Source organism: Cnephaeus nilssonii, assembly GCF_951640355.1.
Source record: "Cnephaeus nilssonii genome assembly, chromosome: 15".
NCBI classification, from domain to species: Eukaryota; Metazoa; Chordata; class Mammalia; order Chiroptera; family Vespertilionidae; genus Cnephaeus; species Cnephaeus nilssonii.
Window position 1 is genome coordinate 12,895,322 of NC_137086.1, and position 26,317 is coordinate 12,921,638.

General features: G+C 48.4%; 1 protein-coding gene and 1 pseudogene across 2 annotated transcripts in view; one reads left to right on the forward strand and one right to left on the reverse strand.

Annotated features, from left to right (window-relative positions):
• PLB1 (phospholipase B1) overlaps positions 1-6,201 on the forward strand; it is a 130,679-nt gene extending 124,478 nt beyond the window's left edge. Inside the window, exons 58-59 of the mRNA XM_079792562.1 lie at positions 4,331-4,405; positions 5,868-6,201. Coding sequence (XP_079648688.1) covers positions 4,331-4,405; positions 5,868-6,071 — 279 coding nt within the window. The 3' untranslated portion in view covers positions 6,072-6,201. The remainder of the gene's footprint in view (positions 1-4,330; positions 4,406-5,867) is intronic.
• Positions 6,202-25,195: 18,994 nt separating this feature from the next.
• On the reverse strand, positions 25,196-25,737 carry LOC307111588 (ferritin light chain-like; annotated as a pseudogene). Its single transcript has one exon. The product of its transcript is annotated as a ferritin light chain-like (transcript).
• Positions 25,738-26,317: the final 580 nt, after the last annotated feature.

Sequence of the window (26,317 nt, forward strand, 5' to 3'; positions counted from 1 at the left end):
TGGGTATATGCCCATCAGAAAGGTCTTAGTTGTCTAGTGTTCTGGATACAGCACCACCTGGCCTTTCCGCTCCCAACCAGATAAGCTCATATGTACCCGGTGAATTCATGTCTCATAATTAGAGTCCTATGACATAGTGTCTGCAGGCTTTGGCCGGTGACCCCAGGGTACCCTACTGAGCAGCAAACACAGTTTAGATTCATCATCTCCTGCCCCTCCTCTCTTAACAGTTTAGGCTTCGTTCGGAACGTTTGCAAAGCCAGAAATATTAGCAATACCAGGAAATGTTTTTCTCCTCCTTTTTATTCTTTTGTCTTCTTATAAAGCTTTTCCTTAATTTTTTTCTGATGCCTAGCCAGCAGTGTTGAAATCTCCCCTCACCTACTATGTGCATCTCCCCAGGCACTGGGTGATAGCCTAGCCTCATGATGGCATCCCTGTCTCCAGGCTTACAGCCCTTAAAACAGCAATTCTCAGCTCTGGCTGTAGAGTAGAATCCTCTGGAGACTTTAAACACAATATATGCCTGCAACCACTTTGAACATATGGATTCCCTGTGACCCAACAATTCCACTCCTGGGTATGTGCCCATCAGAAAGGAACGCATGGGTCCACCACAGCTGCATGCAGACTTTTCCCAGCAACGCTATTCATAGTTCCCATGTCCACCACCAGGAGAATGGACGAACTGTGACACGTTCATACAATGGAATACCTTACAATAAGGAGAAACAAACTTCAACAACATACATATATTTCAAAAACAAGCAAATTAATAAATGGTCTTATTGGGGGTGAATTATACTGGAAGAGGGTGGCAGAGGGGCCCAGGGTTCTGGTAATAATTCTGTTCCTTAAGCTGGATGCTGTTTATGTGGGTATGTTCACTTCATCACAATTTATCAGCTGCTCGCTCATGATTTGTACTTGTTTCTATATGTGTGTTAGTCTCATTGGAAAAAATTGCTTAAAATAAAACAAAAATGTCTGGGCCTCATCCTCAGAAATTCTGACTTAGTCTGGGTGGCACCTGGGTTGAGTATATTTTAAAAGCTCCCCGGGTGGCATTATTATACAGGGTTTGCAAACCACTGCCTGAGATTTATTCACCACAGTAGTCTGCAGAAATGAAAATCTGACCCTGCTTTCAAATTTCCAAGACCCACCCTCCCCAAAGAAGAGGCCTGGCCCCTTAGCACCAAACACGAGGCGTTCTGGGGCCTGACCCCAGGCAACCTATCTGGCAGCCGCTCCGCCACCCTCTGATTTGCACTTGGCAGTCTAATTAGGAGTGAAATTTCCTGCGCCGCCCATGCTGTCTCTGCCTCTGTGTGTCTGCTGTCACTCACCCCTTCCTCCGGACTGCCCTTCCAACCTGGTTCTTACCCACCTCACCACTCAACTCCGGTACCAGCTCCCGCAGGAAGCCTTCTCTGAATCCCTAGAGCAGTCTAGAGGCCCACCCGACCCCACTGTACCCTGGCCCAGACCTGTCATTTGGCTCTTCATCGGTGCATATGGCTTCAGAAAAATGGATTCTAGAAAAACAGCCCCGTTTCTGTGGCCAGCCCCATGCCTCCTGCCCCTGCACTTCTCCACTGCAATCTCCACTCCACCCACCCACTCGCTCAACCACTAGTTCTTGAGCACCACTATGTGGTGGGCGCTGTTTCGCATGCTGGTGACGCAGCAATCAGAAAGAAAGAATGGCCCTGTTCTCATGGAGCCTACAGTCTAGCTGGGAAGAGACAAGTAACAAACAAACAAGTGAACAAGGTAATTTCTGACCACATCCAGGGCTTTAAAAAAAAGTAACGCAGGGAACTATGACAGAGAGTAATGGTGGGTGAGAAGAAGGCCTCCCTGAAGAAGTGGCCTGTGAACTGAGAGAGGCTGCCAGGCATGCAGAGGGCTGGGCCAGACTGCTCCAGGCAGAGGAGGTGGGACCTGTGCGGGCCTGGAGTCAGGGATGAGCTTGAAGCTTCTGAGGAACATAAAGGCCAGTGTGACTGGAGGGAGGGAGCAGGGTCAGAGAGGTGAGCAGGGCCTAGTCCTTGGATGGCTCTCCAGCCATATGAACCGATTCACCCTCTGGCTGTTGAGTAGCGATGGACTAGAAGGAAGCAAGAGTGGAATTGGAAAGACCGTTAAGAGGCTGCTGGAGTCCAGGTGGGAGATGAAGCTGGCTGGAACCAGGGTGGTAGCATGGAGGAGGAGAGAGTGTTTTAGACTGACCGATGGATGAGGGAAAAGAGGAATAAAGGATGACACCTTAGTTTGAGGTTAAGGAAATTGAGTGGGTGGTTGAGGTGGTAGAGGGAAGAAGGCTTGGGAGGGAAAACTCCAAGTTCTTTGTTGGATGTGGTAAGTTAGAGATGCCTTCCAGATACTCACCTGGTGTTATCAGGTAAGCTGTTAAATATCTGAGTCTGGAGCTCAGAGAGTTGGTCAGGGATGGAGATTTAATGGGGGGAGGGGGGTGAAATGTGGGTGTCATTAGCATAGCGGTGGTATTGAAAACCACCGGTTTAACTGAGAGCCCTAGAGAAAGAATAGGTGGAAAAGAATATAGGACCAACTGTCAAGCCCTAGGACATTCATTCCAACCTTTGATACCAGCCACAGAGGAAGACGAGAGAGGGGGAGGGAGGAAGGAAACAAGCAGAGCGTGATCTCCAGGGAGCCAGAGAAGTGAGTGGCTTGAAAGGGAGGCATCAACTTTGACAAATGCTGCTGAAAAGTCAAACAAGACGAAGACACACACAAAAAAGTGACCATTGGACCTGGCAATGCAGAGGCCATTGGTGACTGACAGCTTCAGCCAAGTGAGGAGACTGGAAACACATTAGAATGGGTGTCAGAGAAAAGGGGAGACCAGGAAGTACAGTCAGTGATTACAAACCACTCTCCCTAGGGATATGAGAAGTAATGGCAAAGGTCGCTGGAGGTGATGTGGGATCGAGGGGAGGGCAGTTAAATGATGGGAGACAGAATAGTTTGTGCTCTGATAGCAAGGAACCAGTAAAAAGGGAGAAACTCATGCAAACATCAAACCCAAATGATCACTACCTTCCTCTGCACCACTTGGTTCCTGGGTCCCTGGGACATCATTGGGAATCATCCAAACTGGCCTTCGGCATTTGTCTCTCACCAGGTGGTTCTGTTACAATAGTGCTAAGTAGAAATAATTCTCTCTTACGTGTGTAAGTCGCCTCCTGCTCACACGTGCTTTCATTTCATCTTCTCATTTGATGCTCACAACAACCCAATATGGAGTTGTCAGGACAGGGTTTAGTGCCCTGCCCCTAACCGTGGGACAGGTCAGGAGCCAGCCTAGCATCATACAGGCCGTTATCAGCGAGCCAGGACCCCAGCGGATGACCCTGCTGTGCTCTGTCCAGTCACCATGCGGGCGCCAGAGCAGCCCTTCCTCCTCTCACTGTTGCTAAGGAACAGGTATAAAGGCTTTAAGTCAACAAAAAAAACCACACAAGACCATGAGCCAGGTGTGGTCATTAGCTGGCACAGAGTACTTCCACTTACCTCACAGGCAATACCTGGAGTCAGGAGCTGCTGAGGTCAGGAACAGGCAGGGACAGATTATCAGATGGTGGAGGCCAGAAGTTCAGGACAGTTCGAATAGGTGTTCATCCTTCTTGGGACTGGCTACATGTCAGGGGGCAGGCCACTGGCGGAAGGTGCTGGACGGAAGAGGTCCAGCAGCTTGCAGCTCATCCTCAGAGGGTCCCGGGGCCAAAAGTATTCGTGAACCACAGCAACTGAACCACAGTTGCTCCCAGAAATGTTGAGAGTAAACCTTTTTATCTATGAAGAAAACATACAAAGATGCTCAAGTGAGAAAATCCAATTTCTTAAGGTTGACAAGCCGAGTATAGTCATGGTAACCAATGTGTTTTCCAAGTTTTCCTGAAGCTGACTAGCCCCACACACTTAAAGAAGTTGGTAAATACGATGATGACCATTTTGTAAATTGAAAATGCAGAATGTCTGCGATCATAGCCACCCACAAGGAAAACAAGAAATGGAGGTGCTGGGCCCTGACTTCCACTCAATGTGGCCTCTAGACCGGTCAGTCTCTCTTGGGCCTCAGTAAATCCAGGACACAGACTCAGGGGCCCACCCTGCTCTGGTGGGCTCTGTGAGTGAGAATCAGGTCCAGCTCTGATCCTGGAGCTGTTGGTATCTGCTGTGGGTCTTGCTTCATAGCTGGTTTCAGTTTTGGAAAGAGAAGGAGTCTGGTGTGAGAGACCCCTCCCAACAGAGTGGTCTCCCAGCTTCGGAGGAATCAGGATTTCCTTTCTCTCATCAGCTGGAACCAGTGGGCCGTAAGACGACCTCCAACAACTTCACCTACAGCCGAACCAAACTCAAGTGTCCCTCTCCTGTGAGTAAAGGTCCCACCTGTCCAGCATGGGACAGGTGTCTGGGGTGGGGGCGATAGAGCCACCGGGAGACACACAAATCCATCATGCACTTCATTCACTGCCACCATTCTCACATCTCACCTTTCCCCATTGCCCCACACACCTTTCAGCTCCTCAGAGTGGGGGCCGCCATGGGTGAGGGGCAGGAGGAAGCAAGAGGTCCTGACTGAAGTGGGAAGAGGCACTCAGGGGAGGCAGGCAGGACTGGCGGAAGCTTGAGTCACCCTCTACCCTGCGGGGTCTGAGTCATGCTCTGTCTTAAACAAGGTGGAGGAGCTCTCCCAAGCCAGGCATGCCACTAGGGCTGGGGGGTTGGGAGGCAAAGAGAAATAAGACACCGAGTCTGCCCTGGGAGCCTGCAATCCACCTCCTCCCTTCCCACCACTGCCTTTTCCAGGCCCTTACTGCCTTTACCTGGACCCCTGGCAAAGTCCCGAACTTGCTCCCCAGCTCTCCTCTCTCCCCACTCCATCCATCCCATGATCACTGCCAGACACCAGCCTGCCAGTATGGTCAGGACTACTTGAAACCCTTCCCTCCATGAAACCGTCCATGGAAGAAAGGCACCTCAGACATTGTCTGTTCCGTCGCCTTGGACACTCTCTGCTCCTGAAAATGGAGCAGTTCCCAGACGAGCCCCACGATTGCCCTGTCTGTGCTTTCACTGCTGCCACCTGCTCCTCTGGAGGCGCATCCCCCATCTCAGCCTTTGGAAAATCTTCTCATCCTCCAGGCCCTGTCTGGGCTACTGTCCCTGCACACCTGCCTTGGCCTCTCTTCTGTTGACACTGCTCCTAAGACACCGAAAGGCTCCTTTGTGATGTGATCGCTTCTCAACGTGTCTTATCTCCTACCTGGGCGATGAGAGATGTCATATCTTAGCCCTCACGCACTCGCACAGCTCCCCCAGCCATGGCTCCCGCAACAGGCACTCAGTGTTCGCTGAAAGGGGGGAAGGGACCCAGGGAGGCAGGCCCAAGTGCCTTCTCTCCCGGCCCCTCTCATTTTGGTTCTCCAATCGACTGCAGAACCAGCTGTCCTTCCACACTGACCTTCTGTGCTCCCCTAGCACCGCTGGGTGGGAGGATGGGAATAGTTGTCCAGCAGTGGCCTAAAAGAAAGAGTTGGGGGTCTCCCCCAAGACTTTCATTGGTCACCTGTCAGTTCCCAATCTTTCACAATGGGGTCGACAGGAAGGAGATGCTGGTGAGACACACAGGAGGTTGTAGCTGGGTGTTGACCACTTTGGACACCCTCCTCTGGAAGCTCTGGGCACAGTGGGATGAAGGAGCTTTGCAGACCATGAGCTGGGGACATGGGCAAGGCTGTGGTAGTATCTCCGGCACGGGACCCAAAGAGCCCAAGGTGGGCAGCTGGATGGTTTTCAGAGGCCCCAACCCCTGACCCTCTCCTCCTCCGCAGGAGAGCCCTTACCTCCACACCCTGAGGAATAGTCAGCTACTCCAAAACCAGGCAGAAGAAGGCCCCAACGAGCTCTCCTGGGCCGTGCCAGTGGCGGCAGGAGGTGGCCTTGCAGTTGGCGTCGGCGTGGTGATGGCATGGAGAGCCATGAGAAGCCGCCAGAAGGACAATCCTCCAATAAGCCTGAACACTGTGAGATTGTAGGCCCGCCAGCCGCATGGATGCTCATCCGAGAAGCCCCAGCCACACACTCCTCCCCAGCCCTCTACCTCAGCCACCACAGAGCGCTCCCACACCTGGTGACGTAGGAAGCCAAAAGGACCGTCCTGACTTACCGAGGCCTGGGACCGATGCTCCTGGAATTGGTGAATTTAAATGAAGGCCAAAGCCACTCTGTTCTTGGGTTAACCTGCTTGAAGCTCTTGCCTTCCATCTGTCATGCGATGCAGGTGTGGGAGCTAGAGCCTTTCGTGTCATCTCAGCCAGTGCTGCCCAAGTGATGGCCGACCCGAGACAGACCGACCCCTATCAGGCTCCAGCCAGCACTGGAGGAGCAGATCCTCAGTCCCCAAACCCACTACTTAGAGTGTGGGCAGGACATTGGTCACCAGGTGCTGGCTAGAATTTGGGAGCTGGCTGGCCACCATCCATTACAGTTGAACATATACCTGCCACGCACCTGTTTTGTAACCAGGACAGCACAGAGCATTGTGGTACCTCCAAGGCTGTGAGGTTCCTGGCCAAGAAGACAAACTCCTTCAAGAGACAAGAAACTCTGTGACAGTGCAATTCAGCGCTGCGGCAATGACGGGTAAACGCATCCGATTGCTCTCAAGACTAGGAAGTTCCTTGGCAAAAGTTTCCAGAAAGAGGACAATGTTGAAATGCCATTTTAAAAAATTAAAGGATTGGGACATGAACACCTTACATATCCTCAACCTGGTTTACTCCAGGGACTAAATTTCGGAGTGATTTCCTCTTTCTACGTTACCAGGTTGCTGAGAGAGGGCTGGAGAGTCTGACAACCCAGGCCCTACCACAGCAAGGCCCTGACTGGATGTCTTTCCCAGCTCATTCCTTTGATTTTGCACAAAAACCCAGGGCGGGGATGAGTTTTGAAACTAGGAGTGGTGGTTGCGCAGCATTGTGAATGCACTAAATGCTACTGACTTATTCCCTTTAAAACGGTTAATTGTAAGTCCTGTGAATTTCACCTCAATAAAAAGCAAACAAAATGAATCCATTATCATCTGCATTCTAAGTATATCTCCGTATATCTCCTATCACATAGCGTGGGATGACAAAGAATGTGAGTTAGAACCCCAGTTATACCATTTGAATGTGTGGCCCACAGAGCAAACCCCATCAGCAGCCTGAGCCCCAGTCTCTCAGATTCCTCGTCTATAAAAGTGGACTCAGAGAACCCATTTTGCCTGCCTCCCAGCACTGCTGGAAAACAAGAAATGCATGTAAAAATGCTCTAAAATACTGTACACCTGGAAATGAGTTCTTTTCTCATCTGTGGAGAGTTGAGATAGTGTTCACACTGCAGGGGAAGTGGAGAGGTCCGGAGACAGGTGTGGGAACAGGGTAGTAATGGATGGATGAAGAATGCCTGCCTTCCTCTCGTGAAGAGTCATCATCTTTTGCAAAACGGCAGAATCCCCGGAGGACCTAGGTCCTGTCCCAGTGTTCTCCTAGCTTCAATTTCTGTTTGTTCAATGGGGATAGCATACCTGCTCCACTTCTTCCTAAGGACCAAAAAACGTAGTGACAAAGTCACACACATCCTTAAGAACTGCCTCATCATACCTTGTGCTCCTGGCTTACCACAGTGTAGCAACAAAGAGAACCATTAAATCCAAGAGTTCATCCCCCCCACACACACACACCCGGTTTGCCCTCAAGTCTCTATACCTCCAATAGTTCCCATTTCAAGAAATCACGGAATTCCTAACCTCAAGCCCCCTCACTTGGGTTGGGTTGGAATTTACACTAACTGAGTAATCCAGGAGCCCCCGGACTGAAAAATTAACAACAAACAGTGGTCCCAGGCTGGTGACCAAGGAGCACTTGACAGAAACAAAGAGAACTCTCTGGAGGGACACAAACCAGGCCCCAAATTCCCACCAAATATATGCTGAAAAGCCAAAATGTAAAAACATATGAGAGCACCTACTTGAACCCGGTGGTAGTATACACACATTGACCCCACGCCATGTCCCTTACCCGTAGGAAAACGTTCTGTCTCATTAGGATGACACCCACAGCCACACCACAAACAAAGCCAACAAATCCTGAGGAAGCTCCAGTCCATGTTCTTCTCCATAGAGGCTTTTTTAATGCAAAAGAGATTCGTATGGATTAAATTTGGTCAGATACCTTCATAAAGGACATGGAACTTTGTGCTCTTTAGGATGGAGAGATGATTTAGTTAGAGGCCAAAAAGAAAGTGTTCGTGGAGACTGAGAAAACTCCATTAAGTGGAAAGGTGAATGAGCGTGGTGTGATTAGGAGACAACAAGAAAGCCAGAGAAAATGAGGATGGATAAAGCCAGGGAGAGTTGGATTAGTGAGACACTATGGAAGGGGTGAGGAGTTAATAGTGATTATGTTGTTACAAAGGTTGTAATATCAGGATGCATTTGATTTAGGACTAGAAATGCAATTGGGATAAGGTTGGTACAGCCCAGCTGGCATGGCTCAGTAATTGAGTGTTGACCTATGAACCAGGAGGTCACAGTTCAATTCCCGGTCAGGGCACATGCCCAGGGTTATGGGCTCGATCTCCAGTATGGGATGTGCAGAAGGCAGCCAATGGATGTTTCTCTCTCATCAATGTTTCTATCCCTTTCTCCCTCTCCCTTCCTCTCTGAAATCAATAAACACATATAAAAATATAGAAAGCGTATTTTTTTTTTAAAAAAAAAGGTTGGTACAAAGAAAAATAATACCAATAAGAGTTGACAGAGGGCTTATACTATGATAGGCATCATGGGGCACAATAATTAAAATTTCTACATTCCTATTGTCATCCCCCCCCTTTTTTTAAATATATTTTATTGATTTTTCACAGAGAGGAAGAGAGAGGGATAGAGAGTTAGAAACATCGATCAGCTGCCTCCTGCACACTCCCTACTGGGGATGTGCCTGCAACCAAGGTACATGCCCTTGACCAGAATCGAACCTGGGACCCTTGAGTCCACAGGCCGACGCTCTATCCACTGAGCCAAACCGGTCAGGGCTGTCATCCCCTTTTTACAGAGAGGAAAACCAAGTCTCAGAGGAGAGGTAACTGGCCCCAAGTTATACTTTCATTGCATAATGGGACATTCATCAAAATGAAAACTAGTGTCCAGGGAAGGGGAAAATCCCAAAGCATAAAACAGATGATTCCAGCAGTGAATTGGGCCAAATTGCAGATAAACATGGTACAAAATAAAAGTCTAAAAAAAGAGGACATTGTCTTCACAAGGCTAGGATGGCACCATGAGTTCCTCTGTTTCAATTAAAGAACTCAGTCATCTCTAGTTAATAAGCTATTATTTTAAAAATTAATGGGGGGGACTATGATTTATTTTACTAGCATATATGTGGAGTTTCAACAGCAGGCAAATCTTTTAATTAGAAAAAAAATGAAGATACAATCCCTGTGAGAATCATTAGACAAAACAAATGGCAAGATTAGACCCACATTTTACGTTACAGTCTTTCTTATAACAGGATTGAAGACAGACTATACATTTGCTTAGAAAGATTAAAGACGAGGAATTTAAAACATGAGACAAGAATAAGGCACCCCCCCCCGCAAAAAAAAAAAAAAGCAGATTTATGAAAGAACTAAGAATCAAATAGAACTTCTAGAAATCAAATACATTGGTGTTAAAGAAAATTAAACTTTGGGAGATATAACAAAGTATTTAGTGAAGCAGTATTTCCTGGGTACTTACTGTATACCAGGCATTGTTTTTAGCGGTAAGTCTGTATTACTCATCGATTCCCACAAAGCCCAGGGAGGTACACCCTACTATTAGCTCAATCTTACAGACAGGGAAACCAAAGCAGATTCTGTGTCTTTTCAGACTTTTTGTAAGAACTGAGATAAAAAAACAACAGTTTAAAGGATGGGCATTCAATACTTCCTTCCCACATCAGTGGTTATTCAAGGGGCTTTGTAAAACAACCATAATAATGAAACTATATTTGGCACCTTACAGTTTACAAAGCATTTCAGCATATTCTCATTTGATCCTCACCACAAACTTGGAAACAAAGGGCAGTATTGTTAAGAAAAAAACACCCAAAACTTGGAAAGAGGACAGGAAAGTGACCACCTGCCCTGTCAGTGTCCTCGTTCCACAAGCTCATCTAAGAGCTTTTTAGTTATCTAGAATACACTGTTAGACTTTGCTGTTTACTATTTGATTAGAGCTCAGGCATGTTGACTAGTGGATTTCTGACTAGTGGGAAAGATAACCTCAAGGTTAGTTATATCAGTTACCAGTTCTGTGTCTATAAGCAACATTATTTCTGCATTCCTTTAACCAACTAACTGCAAATCTTCACTCCTCAGATTCTTCTTTAAACCAAACTTCACCATCTTAATCATTCCCTCATTAATTACTGAGTTAAAACGTCTTTGATATATGTCCATTCTGTATTATATGAGAGTCACGCTTTTAACTTTTTAAAAATTAAGAAAATGATTTTTAAATTTTTTAAATAACGAGAGAATGTATCTTCTAAAATTTTAAGAAAATATGCAAAACCTCAGGATATATATTTTTTAAATTAGTAAAACTGAAGTAAGAACCAACTACCCAGTAATTCTATCCCCAGCTAATAATTCTCAAAGAAACATTTGCAAATATGTCTCTCTAGGGAGATGGGTGCAAGCATATTCATGGCTGTGTTGTTCATAAAATCACGAAAATTGGAAATGATGAACTCAATGTCCATCATGAGTGAATTGGGAAATACCTTAGGGTATATTAACACACTGGAGCATGTAGGCATCGGTGAAAAATGAATCACTACAGTTTCATTTATCAACTTGGGTGAATCTTACATCTAATGTTAAAAGAAGAAAGTTTGACAAAGAATTCATGAAATCTGATTCCATTTTAAAAAGGAGCTAGATAGTGAAGGTAGTAAAGGACATCAATGTGACAATTACCATTAAAAAAATCAGTAAAGTTGTGACCTTTGAGAGAAGGAGGGCACTGCATTTGAGAGGGAATGTGCGGAGGGTTTCTAAGATACTAGCATTGCTATTTCTAACATGGATGTTGGATTCACAAGATCTTGCTTGGTAACTTCCTTTAAGTTGATGCATGTATATTTCAGGCTTTTCCTATACATGTATTTCATCATATTTTTAAAGTTCAAAGAATGAAGGAAGATGGTTTATACAAGAGCAAAGCTAAACTAGGTTGTTTATTTATTAAGTGGCCAGTTGCAGGGGGCTCTTCGCGGCTCTGAAGCCAGAGGACATCCCCAGGAAAACCCCCACCTTCCTGGCCCTGGCAGAAAAGCTATTCTCAAGGGCCACATACAGATCTTTGTAAGTGTTCATTACAAAGCCACCAAAGTGAAGTAAATGTGAGTCAAAGTTGACCTGGGCAAAGAGACAGAGACCCACTCTTCAGGGCAGACCCCGGATCCAGCTGGCCCCGGACCCAGCCTCCTGGGAGCTGGCCGGGTGAGGCCCAGCTCCTCGGCAACAAGGAACTTGCGAGCAGCAGCGAGAGCTCCCTGGGCTTCGGCTGAAGAAGGCCGGGAAGGGTGCCCCCCTGGATCTCTGTGTGATGGTCAGAAGACTTGTCAGGTGAGCGTGCGCCCACTGTCCTGGCAGCTGGCAGCTGGCACTGTGTGTCCTCCCAGAGAGGCCCAGAGTCCATCCCTCTGGGCCCTGGCACAGCATCCAGCCACAGGCATCTGCCATCAGCTTTCCCTGGTGCTGGGCGAGCAGAAGAGGGAGTGGGGGAGGGGAAGGGAGAGGAAATGGAGGCTGCCCTAAATATAGTCCACGTGGACGTGTTCGGGTATTTGAATTTCGTTCTTTATGATCAATTAAAGTCTCAAGCACCACCAGGTGCCGTGATTGGAGAGTCCACACTGACCAGGGAGCTGGGGATCAGAAAGGAGCAAAAAAGAGATCCTCATCTTGAATTATTAGGAATGACCCTATTCCTTCAACTGGAATAAAACAGGGATGATGTCCACCTTAAAAGGTTGTTAGCACATTAAGTGGGAACATGTTTGAACGGAGTCTGGCGGAGGAGGTGCTTGATGAACGGGAGGTATAAAGATTGGAGCCTCCTGTGTGCAGCCCGGGCTGGGAGTCCTGCTCCCCGGCCCTGCAGTGCACGCCTACGCTGGTTCTCCATCCATTCTCAACCTGAGCCTGGAACAAGATTATTGGCCTTTTAGCAAAGGCTCAGCCTCACACGAGTACCTTACGAGGAGGCCCCTCGCTTGGTTCCAGCCTCAGAGGTGACCAGGGCGGTGACAGGACGTGCCTCTGACTGCTCCCTTCTGAGCATTATTCAATTCAATTCGGAATTGTCTGTCTTCACTGATGTCCCAAAGGCTATGAAAAAGGCTGATGGAGCAGCCACCTCTCAAGTGCTCTTTTCTTGGGTGGGCCCTGAACACAGGGAATATTTCAAGGCCCAGGACACGAGGGAGGGCAGACTTTCACCACCTGACCTGCCCAAATCAGCTGGGAGGCGGCTGCTTTCTGTCCACTCTGCCAGGGGGCTGTAACAGAGCAAAGTCTGTATTTAAGTGTATTTCTAAACCTGATTTCAAAGGTGGAAATGGGCCTGGGTCCACAATTGTAGTTGGAATAAATTCCCCAAGCCCATCCTCTCCAGGACTACCCCATCCTGGCCTGGACGCAGGACCCGCTCTTCCATTTGCGGGGTCCCGTACAAAAATTAAAATACAGGACCCTTTGCTGAAAAATTCTTAAGAATTTTAAGACAGTGACACAGAGCAGTAACCAAGTGTAGGGCCCTTGTGAGCCCCTCACAGGACACACCGACGAAGCTGGCCGCCAGCACCATTCAGGACTCTGCACGCTCCAAAGCTAAGCGGCCAAACCCATGTCCCTTGCTGCAGGGAGAGAAAAGGAGTGGACGAAGGCGGTCAACCCCCTAGAGAGGAAGGTGCCCAAAGGGAAGGCTGCAGGGCAGCTTTGTGTTTTGCCACTTATTGGAAAACTAGCTCAGAGCATATCTCCTCTGACCAGTAGATAATGTCATTATGTGTGGAGGTTCGATTTCAACCTTTCTTTTCCGCTTCTATTTTTGTACCGCATTTTCCCCAGCTGGAGACATGATCAGGATCTCGCTGGGTCTAAAGTCCCCTGGGAGACCAGGAAACAGGAGCAGTTTCCAGAGCTGCCCCCAGGGCAGCCCACCTTCTAGAACAGTGGTTCTCAACCTTTTTAACGCCGCGACCCTTTAATACAGTTCCTCATGTTGTGGTAACCCCCAACCATAAAATTATTTTCGTTGCTGCTTCATAACCGTAATTTTGCTACTGTTATGAATCGTAATGTAAATATCTGTGTTTTCCGATGGTCTTAGGCGACCCTGCTAGAGGTTCGCGACCCAAAGGTTGAGAACCGCTGCTGTAGAGCCTAAGACCATCGGAAAACACAGATCTTTACATTACGATTCATAACAGTAGCAAAATTACAGTTATGAAGCAGCAACGAAAATAATTTTATGGTTGGGGGTTACCACAACATGAGGAACTGTATTAAAGGGCCGCGGCGTTAAAAAGGTTGAGAACCACTGTTCTAGAAGGAGGCACAGGTGCCTGGGAAACAGCACAGGTGATGGTTTAGGTCTCATCCCACAGGGCTGCTGTGAGAATGCAGGAGCGCCTGGGTATACAGCACAGAGCACCGCCTGGCAGAGGGGACACTCGATACACTTAGCGACTATTGATGTTATCCAGACAAGCAATCAAATAAAATAAGAAAACCAAGGAGCCTTTTGTTACTCAGCCAAATGCTTATTTATTTATTCAGTCTCTCCCCCTCCCCCCGGCCCGAGTTTATATTTAGGTTGTTTCTATAACAGAACGCTTTGACCAATAGGTGTCTTCATTCATTCAGTCCATCCGTCAGCCAATCAGCCGACGGAGCTGAGCCTCATTACCATGTGTTCTGTGTAAGCTACCAGGAAACATCGCTGAGGACACAGGTCACCCCCAAAGGCTTTACAGTCTGCCGTGGGGCTCGCCATGCTGTTTTGATTATGCACCTGTATCAGCAAAAAGCTTTAGCATGATATAGACATATTTACTTATAAATTATATATATGTACAACTGTACCGATATATAAACCACAAGACATTACAAAAATAGAAGCTGTTAAAGAACAAAATAAGGCTGAAATGAAGTTTTGCTCTTGTTAAAATAGTAATGATATTTGAGGGGGAAGAGAGCATTTTGATTGAAGGTGTTTCACTACCGTTTAAAATCTTGATTTAAAGCTCTGTAACATAAGGATTCGTCGGTCTGGTTTCATGTTAATTTTGTTTGCACACTTGCTTTCAAAAGTTGTCACAGTTAAAAAGAAAAGATTCCTTGCAAACATGGGTAGCTCCAAACAGAAGATACCTTGTTGGTTGTGTTAACTAAATCATGACTGTCGTTCATTTACACAAAGATTTTTGTTGAACTGTCACTAATGAAAGGCCCTTCTCCCTGGTTTCAACCTTTATTTCTTAGCAAACGCCTTGGAAGATGTCCCATTTTGCACAAAGGGGTTCGAACCCCACTGACACTCTTCCTTTTGAGATTTTAAAAACAGGTTTTAAAATGTACTTCTTAGTGTTTTCTTTTTACTTATAGATATGAGAGTTTTTACAGAATCACAGAACACTGGCAACATTCCCAAACATCTGCTTTCAAAATCAATTCCCTCCCTAACCTTTGTTTTTAAAAAGCACCATTGCACATTGCTCTATACAACTTAGTTTCAAAAAGCAATTACTTCTTTTCCACGAAGTGAGGTTTTGGTTGGGTTTTTTTCTAATATTTACTAGGTGACATAATACTGACACAACCAGTTGTCATACTAGAAAGGGTCAGCAAGTTCAGAAACTATTGATAAAAAATGCATAATTCATCCTCAAGCTTAATGGTTGTTACAAGCACGTTGCTTGTATCTCATTACAAAAATGTTGTAAGGATTCTATTATACTCAGAAATCTTGTTTTTGTAACAATTACTGCATTGATGATATGTTGTATTTTGTGCACTCCTGGCTTTGAAGCAATAGCTCACCAACAAATGAAAGACTTTCATTGACAGTGCTAGATTTGTATTCTTACCAAGGAATCTTTTATTCTACTCCTCAATTGGTGAGTACACTTCCACAGTTTTGACAAAGAATTGGTTTATTAAAGAAAACATTTTCTGTTGAAACTATATCTTCACTGGTACATTTTTCTTTTAATGGTACACATTCACACAGCCACTGTATGTATATTTCATACCTGAAACAATCCAACCGATACCATAGGCTAAAACATGCTGGGGTTTTTATCTATATTCCTAGAGGCCCGGTGCACGAAATTTGTGCATGGAAGCAGGGGGGGGGGGGGGGTTGTGTGTCCCTCAGTCCAGCCTGCACCCTCTCCAATCTGGGACCCCTCGAGGGATGTCTGTCTGCCCGTTTAAGCCCGATCCCCGTGGGATAGGGCCTAAATGGGCAGTCGGACATCCCTCTCACAATCCAGGACTGCTGGCTCCCAACCGCTTGCCTGCCTGCCTGCCTGCCTGCCTGCCTGATTGCCCCTAACCGCTTCTGCCTGCCAGCCTGATCACCCCCTAGCCACTCCCCTGCCAGCCTGATCAACACCTAATTGCTCCCCGCCAGCCCGATTGCCCCTAACTGTCCTCCCCTGTAGGCCTGGTCTCCCCCAACTGCCCTTCCCTGCTGGCCCGGACACCCCTAAATGCCCTCCCTTGCCAGCCTGGTCGCCCACCCCTAACTACCCTCTGCTGCCGGCCTGGTTGCCCCCAACTGCCCTCCCCTGCAGGCCTGGTCCCCCCAAGCTGCCCTCCCCTGCAGGCCTGGTCACCCCTAACTGCCCTCCCCTGCTGACCATCTTGTGTCCACATGGGGGTGGCCATCTTGTATGTTGGAGTGATGGTCAATTTTCATATTACCTCTTTATTATATAGGATTATATATGATAACCAGATACCCAACACTTCATAATTTGTTCTAACACATAGCAATGTTTTCTCTGCATCTTCCAACAGTGTGTACAAACAAGTAAGTACCTATTCTTTTTTATAGTGTATGATTTCCCTGGTTTTATTTTAGTCATTATGGTATGTAATTCTTTGCCTCTGCTACTAAGACAACTTTAAAAAGATAGAAAAAGCCGTTAAACACTTATCATTAAGTTTAGAGAATTTTGTGAGGTGTTGATTTCAGAACCCTATGATTTCAAACACTGCTTTTAAAACACATGGTGGTTTGTGGACACATAACAAATGTCTTGCTAAACCATATAATCTCATATCATTACCTTATATCTGGATGCAACATACGCCCTTAGGGAGGGGCTTATTATTACTAGGGAGAGGGCTATGTAAATCGGTATTCAATATAGACTTCTTGATAATGTCAATGTTTTGTCTTCTTGTCAGGCCTGACTAGATCATCATTGTTTTTATTTCATGATGTGGACTTGTAGAGCCCAACTGTCAGAAAACTGTCAGCTCCGCCATTTTTCTGTCTGACAGCTTGTCAGGCCGATTTCAGTTCCGGTTCTATTATTTGCTAACTCTATGACCTTGGAGGACAGTCGTCACAGCATGTTGAAAGTAAGTGATTGAGCAAAGGGCCACTTCCAACCCCTCTGTGTTGGGTCCATCCTGCCACTCTTGGGATTTTTTTACAATTGATTATTAGAGAGAAAGGAAGGGAGAGGGAAAGAGAGAAACATTGATGTGAAAGCCGTACATGGATCGGCTGCCCCCTACCAGGATCAAGCCTGCAATCTGGGCATGTGCCCCAACTGACTGGGAATCAAACCAGCAACCTTTTGGTGTACAAGATGATGCCCAACCAACTGAGCCACACCGGCCAGGGCCCAGCACACTCTTGAAGAGGAAAAAGACCAGGGCCCGGGTGTGGGAAGCAGAAGGTGGCCCAGGTATGGCTCTTGGCCCGGCTGAGGGACAGTTGGACTGAGTTTCCCAAACTGTGCTCTAGGAGATGTTAATGTGTGTGCTAAGGCAAAAAAAAAAAAAAAAAGAAGAAGAAGAAGAAGAAGAAGAAGAAGAGTGCAGTGGGGAGGGGGCTCAAGAGTTTGGAAAACTTTGCTTTCAATAGCTCTCACCTGGAAATTAGCATGGCATGTTTGCATCTGAAAGGTGCTGACAACCTCTGACATAAAGGAACCTGTTTCACTTCATTTGATTGGCTATTTCCCATCTTTGTTGAACCCACGGCATCCTTCCTGCCACACTCAGAAGCGAGGTACGGAACAGTGCTGTGGAGAAAGTCTGCTTGGAAACACAGCTACACGAAGCGTGTCAGCTCTTCCCCTGCAGGCTCTCCTCGCTGCTTGCCGTCCCCCGTGGACTCAGACCAACCTAAACACTTCCACCTAGTTCAGTCTTGGACAGGACGTCTAAAAACACCCTCTGCTTTATGCGACCTGACTTAGTGACAGGCTCCATGCTTGGCATTCTTGGTATCTTGCCTAGACACTTTTTTTCTGCCCAGACTGTTTGTTGCCAGACTTGAATCCTTAACAATTCTTCTCCAGAATTCAGGGTCTGGGTTTCTTAAAATCAGGCTCTGGACCTGACCGGTTGCCTCCTGCCCCCCTGGCTCTTCCATGCCTGCCACGGACGGGGAGCACACACCTGCCCGTTGCTCCCCACATGGGCTGTGTCTGGGCGTGACCTTGGGTGGGCTGGTTTCTGGTACCTGTGCCCTTCCCTCTCGAAGCATTCCTGCCCCTCCCCTGGGTGTTCCATGTCCTGTCCTCACTGGGATGCCAACTCGGCTCTCAGAGCACTTTGTTGGTTAATCCTCAGATGTTTTTCCAAAGAGTTGCAATTTGGGGAAATAAAATAAGAAATGACAGTCACTGGCAGTAAGTCTGTCGGGGCTTGGACAGAGTGCACCTGAATCCTTATGGGATGGTGGCCTGTGTGTCCAAGGCAGGGGCCCATCGCAGCATGTGCATGTGACCAAAAGAACAACAGAACTGGGGACAGCCAGTTTGCTTTCTGGACCTCGATCTGTGACCGTGAGCAAGTCCCCTGACCTCTGTGAGCCTCCGTTTTCCCGTCTGCAAAATAAGAATAATCACACCTGTCCTGCGACGTTAAAAGGAGGCATTAGGAGGATTCAGATGAAATAAAATCTATGGGCTCTTTGAAAGTGTGCACTGCAGTAACAATGTAAGGCATTATTATCTGTATTTTATGGCTTAGCGTCTTTCTGCCCACATCACAGGCTCAGGATGGGGGCAGGGTGAGGGAGGTTGTTGTTGATTTTAAAAGCAAATAAATATCTTTCCAAGGTTGACTCTATAGACTTAAGTTATGAAGTGACGGTGAATCACTGGCCACTTCCCCCATCCACCCCACTGAATTGAGAGTGAAGTGACCCATTCAACCTGCTGCGTGGGCACAGAGCACGACCATAACCCAATGGGCTTGGCCCCTGGGCCCAGGGAGATCCAAGTTCCTGTCCTGTCTGGGTAAGCACCGTGCCTAGGGTCGGATGACTCTGCACCTCCCCACAGACCAGGTCCTCCCTGCCAGGGTGAGACCCATAGGCCTAGTGCTGGGACTGGAGGATCAGAGGAAACACTGAGCATTGGGGACAATACTTGCTCTGGAGTCAGGTGACATTTAGTCCCGGCCATGCCACTTACTAACACTGAGACCTCAGACACGGGACTTAATTTCTCCGTCCCCTATACTTCTAAACGGAGACAATGGTGCTTAAGCACCAGGTTGATGTGACAACACTGTATGGGTGTGAGCTAGAGGCAGAGGAGGTAGAGACGATGGAGCAGCAGAGGTGAGAGAGGTGGCAGTAATTTGGGTGGAAATGGGGGTGATGGCAGGAGGTGATGGTAGTTTAATAGGGCTGGATTGGATTCCATAGAATAGTATTTGGATCTGTCCAAAAACAATACACAAGCTAAAAAGAGAACCTTGAACCTCAAAGGGCTTAGACCACAGCAAAGACCCCTAACAGAATGGTCCTTGGCCTCACCTGCCCTTAGGATCCTAGTTACCACCTTCCTGGCACCTCAGAAGGCTTTGGTCACAGGGGTGCTCAGTGAGGCCCAGGGCACAAGCCTCTCCGTGTGGGGATGTCCCAGGGTGCCAGCGGAGGGAGGAGCAGAAATGCTTGCTTTCTCTTTCTGTCTGGTCCTGGGTCACTGGGCAGCAGAGCTCAGCAGGTTGCAGACAAGGCTGGGAGTGAAATTCGTTTCAGTTCCATCCTACAAGCTTCCACTTTCTGGTGAAGTGGCCGTCAGGCTTTCTAAGAACCATTCAGTGAGGACGCATTACTTCTGACCTTGGAGGGATGCAGGGTCAAGTAGATGACGGCTGACCAGCTCTTGGTCAAGATGAAGATTCTGTTGCTCAGAGTGGCCCAAGGCTCAGTGTCATCTGGGAGCTTTTAGAAGTGCAGTGTCTCAGGCTTCACCTCAGACCTATGAGTCAGAATCGGCATTTTTCATCCTCGAAAGATTCTCGGGAGATTACTATGGAGAGAGAGAGAGAGAGAGAGAGAGAGAGAGAGAGAGAGAGTTGCACATGCAGGGCTCCATTCCTTCTGCAGGCTCTAAAGGGAGAATCCAATTCCTGACCTTCTCCAACTGATGGAAGTCACCTGTATTCCTGTATTCCTTGACTCTAGGCCTCTTGCTCCCTCTTCAAAGACAACAGCATAACTTTCAAAATAAATTTAAGAGGCATTAGTGTAGTGAGCCATGTCTGGGCTAACAGTCTCCTGGTGGTGTTTTTCACAGTATTAAATTAAGTATTCATTCCTCTTCATTCAACAGACATTTACTATGCACCTAGACCCTGGAGATCAGGCAGTAAACAATACCGGTCCTGTCTAGGTCCAAAAAGAGCTTAAAGGATGTCTTGCCAAGGAATGGGAAAGGCCATGTTCATGGCCAGCCTTCCTGGGCAGATGCCTCCCTGGCTGCATGTGGGGAGTTGCCCATAACGTTGGACATTCCCTGTGACACCTTGCCCTGCAGACACCTCACCTTGCTGTTGACAACAGAGTTCAGGGAGCTGTTTGGCTGCAGGTGCTTGGAATCAGTACCTGGTGTACAGTAGGGACATACTGTGCGTACACAGAACTGAATTGCTCAACTGTGGCGAATTGACACTCCTTTCTCCTGCCCATCTTCCTCCTCCCTCCTCATCTTTTCCTCCTTCAGAATTGTCCCTACCTATTCTTTCCTACCATTTTCTTTTCCCTATGTCTTCCCAAAATTTCCATGTACACTTCACCAGTCTGTGTAGCAAAAACAACTGATAATCCAACCGCTTTCCAAAGTTACTCTTAAGCCAAGATAACATACACACATCACAGAGCCCTGACCCACAGCACTTTGGAGCATCTACAGCTTTGTAACGTGACTCTCCCTTTTGAAGACTCTTGAGCTCAAAGGCATAGTTGGGGCAAGCCAATCCCCCGCCCACAGGCTCCAGGACGCTGGGAGCTGCCAGCCTCCAGGAAGATTAAATGCAGCTGTAAAGCTCTGACGTGCCAGGTGGCCCCGAAGCTGAATGACATTTTGAAGTTCCGAGGGACCTCCCCTCTTATGCTAATAGCACCAAACTCCAGGCTCAAACTCCAGGGGGGAGACGGGGGAACACAGAGCCAGCAGGGTTGCTTGCAGTGATAGAACCCAAATTCACTTCCCGGCTACGAGGCAGGAATTCTAGAAATTCACTCCTCCAGAGGGGAATAGAGCACAGGGCTGTTCCAACCTGGCAGCACAGAGCGGACAGCCTGTCCAAGCACCTGAGCCCACGCCCCACCCTGTTCTCCCCAACACGCAACCAGCCAGACGCCTTGTCCACAAGCAGTGCTGTGGCGAGGCCCAGGCCCCAACCTTCCCTGTCACTGCGATGGATATTGTGTAACTCCATGCCCGGAGGACTGAACTTGATCTCTAGGATAGAATATCCAGCATAGATTCTCTCTCACTACACGGAAAGAAAATTGCCTCTGGTTTTCCAAGTGAAAGAAATATAGACATAGTCCGTTCTCCCCAAGGCCCTGTTTACAACAGTGTTGACGTAGATAAGCTCATGTGTGTTTACCCAAAGCGCTTGGGTTTTCAAGTCATCTGTACAGTGTGTGGGCTGGGAGAGGGCAGCGGGGAGACGAGAGGAAACCAGCGTTGACTCAGAGCCCTCTCCATGGTGAGGTAGTGCTTGGCCTCCTCCATCCTAGTGGCGGCAATAACATTTGTGAAGGTGGCCTGACGAGTCCCACTCCAGAGGCGAGGAAACCGAAGCTCAGCACGATGAAGAGAAATAGCCAGATTCACAGAGCAAAACCAGAATTCAGAGCCCCATTGCCTGATTCCAACGTGCTTTCCTCTACAGCCCGCTGTGTTCAGGAAGCCAGCAGAGATCCAGAAACTTCCACCAGGAACGGCAGGAGCAGGGCCATACATGTGGAGGGTAGGCTTGTAATTAAAGCTCAGAAAATCCATGACATCCTTGGAAACTATCTAACTGATAACTCCCGTGGTTTCCTGGCAGTGGAATCGGGCTGGAGCATCGACAGCCCTGCCTCCTGCAGGCCCTGCGGCCTGTTGTCATCTGAAGCAAGTCCCGGCAGGTGTGCAGCCTCTCGCCCTTTCGGCCACGCATGTTGCAACAGACACCCATGTATCCACCCGCCTTCCTGCAGGCGTTCGTCACCACCCTCGTTCATAGAGCGCCTGTTTCCAGCCTGGAGCCCCTGGCTGTCGGCTGGTCCTTGATAGGAGGCCCTGCCCTGGCCCCACCCAGCTCCAAACCTGATGGAGTTTCAGGTGGCTACCCACCTCTGCCAGACGCCCCTTTCTCTGCCCCACACGTGGACCCCAGCAAACCCTCATCATGTGTCAAACCCAGTCACTGATGTGGACGCAGGAAATGTTGGCCACCTCCCTCAGAATCCAACTCCACAAATGGGTCTCCCCTCCTCCCCCGAGTACCTCTCTCCTCCCCACCTCCACTGCTCAGTTCCCGGCATGTGGTCCAGCTCAGCCCACCTGAGCCAGGACCGTCCACAGGTGCAGACCCGATGATGGTGCTGTGGCTGCGAGGACTGCTACATTATTAGACCAGGGGAAGCGTGGAGGATTTCACCACAGCACGGGACAATTAGAAGTTTCTCGCCAATAACTTTTCATAAAGTGATGTACGGGTGTTTAACATGACGCATCTAACTCAGCATGCCAGTCCCTGACCACATGTAATATTGATATCCCATCCATCTCCCCATCCCTGGAATGACAAAGCGCGGCGAGGGAGAGACGGGAAACAAAACCTGAAACACCAATCAGGTTGACAGTGCCTGCGGGAGGGGATGTCCCCACATCACCACGGCGAGGAGCTGGTGGAAGATGGGTAACGAGAAGTAGCGTGAAATATGGAGAACTCCAACTGCTCATTGGTAGTGTTTGCTCACACAAGGCAGGCATGAAGGTCAACACCATGAAGGGCAGGCATCCAGAACTCACAGGCAGCTGCCAGCTGAGAATCTTTGGCCCGGAAACAGCACAAGAGAAAGCTGGTTGGGAAAGCTGGCCTCCCATTAGCCACTGGCACACCTCACCGGGCCTGCCTGTCCCAGCTGGCTGCTCCAGCCTCCTCCTCGGTTTCCTTACCTGTTGTCCCTCGTGGCCATGACTCCTCCTCCTGGATGGGTCTCCTTCTCTCAGGAAACAACATGTACTGGAAAAATGCCTTAGTGCCTCCTCAAAGCCAACACCCCAGACAGGCCAGGACACGCCCCACCCGGCTCCCCACGACTCTCATTGTGGGCCCAGAGAGACCGCACACTCTTGCTTACTACCCTTTTCAACTCTCACCTGGGCGTGCCTGCCAGACAAGTGTTTTCCAGAGCTATTAGAGAATCCACCTAATCCGGTGGGCCTGGAGGGAGTCTAATAATTTGCATTTCTAACAACACCCAGGTGATGTGATGCTGCGGGCCCAGGACCTCTGGAGAACCACGTTGCCAGTGATTGCCTGAGGGAGCTTTGAATCAGTGTAAGGCCCAACCAGCACTTCCCCATCTCAGGACAGCACTACAAAGCGTGCTGTCCTGAGTCCGAGATGGAACTAGACAGGAAAACACACAAGCAGCCCTACTCTCTCATCCAGTATAAGACACTGTTCACCCTGGCCAGAGGCTGGGCTCCAACAGTGTCCTTGAGCTCCTGTTTGGGGACAGTAGACAATTAAAGGAGACTTTTCTGGTCCTTTAATAACACACCATGTGGGATGGGCCCCAAGACAAACTTCTTACTGAAATCTAGGCAGCTGCAGGTTCTAGGTCCTTGGCCTCCCGTGTACTTACCAGGCTGGCAATTGACAGGGGCCAGAGGGTCAGCCTGATGGGGTAACACCGCAAGGCAAGTTCCTCTTTGGGCCTCTTTGGAGTTGCTGCTTCCTCCTGAAACAGGACTCCAGGACTCCAGGACTTCATTTGTTTACAAAACAAAAGAACACAGGGCTTCTTGCCCTGGAGGTGAGGCGATTCAGCAGTCTGCTCCCGCCTCCCACTTTCTAGGGGAGAGAACCCTGGGCTTGGAGTGAAGGAACGCAGGCTCCAGCCTGCTCATGACCATCTGTCGAGGGGAGAGGGGTGTCTGCCATGTTTAATTCAGAGGGTTACCCAAATGGCATAATGATGCTATATGACATTATGGATTTTTATGACCTTTAGGGTTATCTTTTCTAGAACAGGACTATACGCCAAAGCAGCTCCCCCCTGCCCTGGGAACAAACCCAGCCTCAGCCCACTTTCCTGAGCCCCTCCCTCCTGTATTGTTTCCGATGGTATCTGTTCATTCATCAGACACTTGCTGAGCCCCTTCTCCTTGCCAGCACTCCACCAAGTCCCAGCATCTGAAAACGAAACTGACAAGATTCTCAGCCTGAAAGAGCTCTCTGCCTGGTGGGCGGTGGTAACAAGTACAATCCCAGTCCAGCGGGACGTGTTGATAGGAGGGTGTGCCGGGGGCACAGGGAAGCCCCGGGGAGACCTATAGCAGAGATGGCTAGTTTCTACCTAATACCTATTCACTCTTCTTCCGTAGGAACAGAACCCCCCATTTTTAGTTTGATATTGGGCAACTCAGAAAAAAGACTTTATTTTCCATCCATCCAGATTGCTAGATGTGACCATGTGGTGACATTCTGGCCAATAGATGTCCTTGGGGATGGTCTAGGGCAGTGGTCGGCAAACTCATTAGTCAACAGAGCCAAATATCAACAGTACAACGATTGAAATTTCTTTTGAGAGCCACATTTTTTAAACTTAAACTTTTTCTAACGCCGCTTCTTCAAAATAGACTCGCCCAGGCCGTGGTATTTTGTGGAAGAGCCACACTCAAGGGGCCAAAGAGCCGCATGTGGCTCACGAGCCGCAGTTTGCCGACCACGGGTCTAGGAATACTTCTAGGAAACCTCCGGAAATGGCACTTGGCACGTGCCCTTTCCCCTGACTCCATCTTCATCTCTCTTTTTTATTTTTATTTTTTTTACTGTTTTGAATTTTTTTTTATTGTTTAAAGTATTACATATGTCTCCTTTTTCCCCAATTGATATCCTCTCTCTCCTCCCCCGCCACCATCTTCATCTTAAATCATAAGAATAGAGATGGTCTTAAGATAGTAGAGCATAAACTGGAAGGAACGGGTCACGATTCCTACCAGCTTTGTGTATCAGTTCTTGGTTGTCTATCCCTAGAATTCATTGACATGAAAGAAAGTACACTTTTATCTCATTTTTAAATCACCATTACTTTGGGTTTTCCGACATATGTAACTGAGCCTAATCTCAACTAATTCAAGCCCAGATTACAAGTGACCTGAGGACTTTGGACTTCATTATATAGGCAATAAAGAACTATAAATTCTTTTTTTCCCCTGCAAAAAGCTTTATTGTTTCCATGTGGTCCAGTGCATGGGCGAGGGCTCAGGGTGTTTAAAAGGATGGATAGTGGTTTCAGGGAGAAAGAGGCTCAGGCAAAAGCCAGACACCAGGGGATGCAGAGGGCCCCTCAAAGACCTCTGGGCTCCACAGGCTCCTGGTCGTGCCTGAGGGTGAGCCTGTAGAAGAGCTACTCGCCCAGCCCAGCCTGGGGGCCGGCGGCCTGCGGAGGTGAGTCAGGTGTCGCCCATCTTCCTGATGAGTTTCACCTCCTCACCCAGGAAGTGGTTCCCCAGGAAGTCACAGAGATGAGGGCCTGTAGGTAGAACCTGGGCAGGCAGGTCCACAAGGGCCTGGTTCAGGTTCCTCTCCAAGGCCATGGCAGCTTTCCTGGCGCCCTGTTTTGCCCACTCATCTTGGGGAGGCTGCAGCGCATCTTGGAGAGAATGCAGCCACTGCGCTGGTTTTGCATCTTTAAGAGACGCTCGGCGCCCTGCCCTTCTCCTTCAACTCACCTAAGAAGTGGCCCACGCCCTCCAGAGCCACATCATCGAGGTAGAAATAGAAGCCCAGAGAGAGGTAAGTGTAGAATACCCACAGATACAGGTTGGCCAGGCAGTTGACCGCAGCCTCCACCTTGGTGGAATAATTCTGACAAATTTGAGAGCGCATGGTTGTTTAGCAATGAGTTAAGGTTTAAAAAACACACAGAAATGGTGTTGGCTGGTCTGGGAGGCTGAGGATGGCTGAGGTGGTTCCGAAGGTGATGACTGGAAAAGAGGTTGGAGGTTGGTCAGAGGCTGGAAGAAGGGGCTTCCCTGGGTCTGTTCCATCCAAACACTGTTGAAGCGAGAGACAGAGCCAGGGAATGCTGAGGGCACTGCCCCTGTAAACTCTGTATAAGCCGTAGAGTAACTTGACATGGAGAGATTAAGGAAGAAGGAATAGAGACTGGGGAAGCTTGTTTTGTTGAAAGAAATGAGAAACTCTGATTTGGAGGGAAGGGTGATGTACATGGTTTTAAACTTGTGGACTTTGAGGTGACTGCAATGATTCCATGCTAAAGAATCCAAAAGGGAGACCGGCTGGTATGGCTTAGTGGTTGAGCATTGACCTATGAACCAGGAGGCCATGGTTAGATTCCTGGTCAGAGCACATGCCCAGGTTGTGGGCTGGATCCTCAGTAGGGGGCATGCAGGAGGCAGCCAATCAATGATTCTCTCTCATCATTGATGTTTCTATCTTTCTCTCC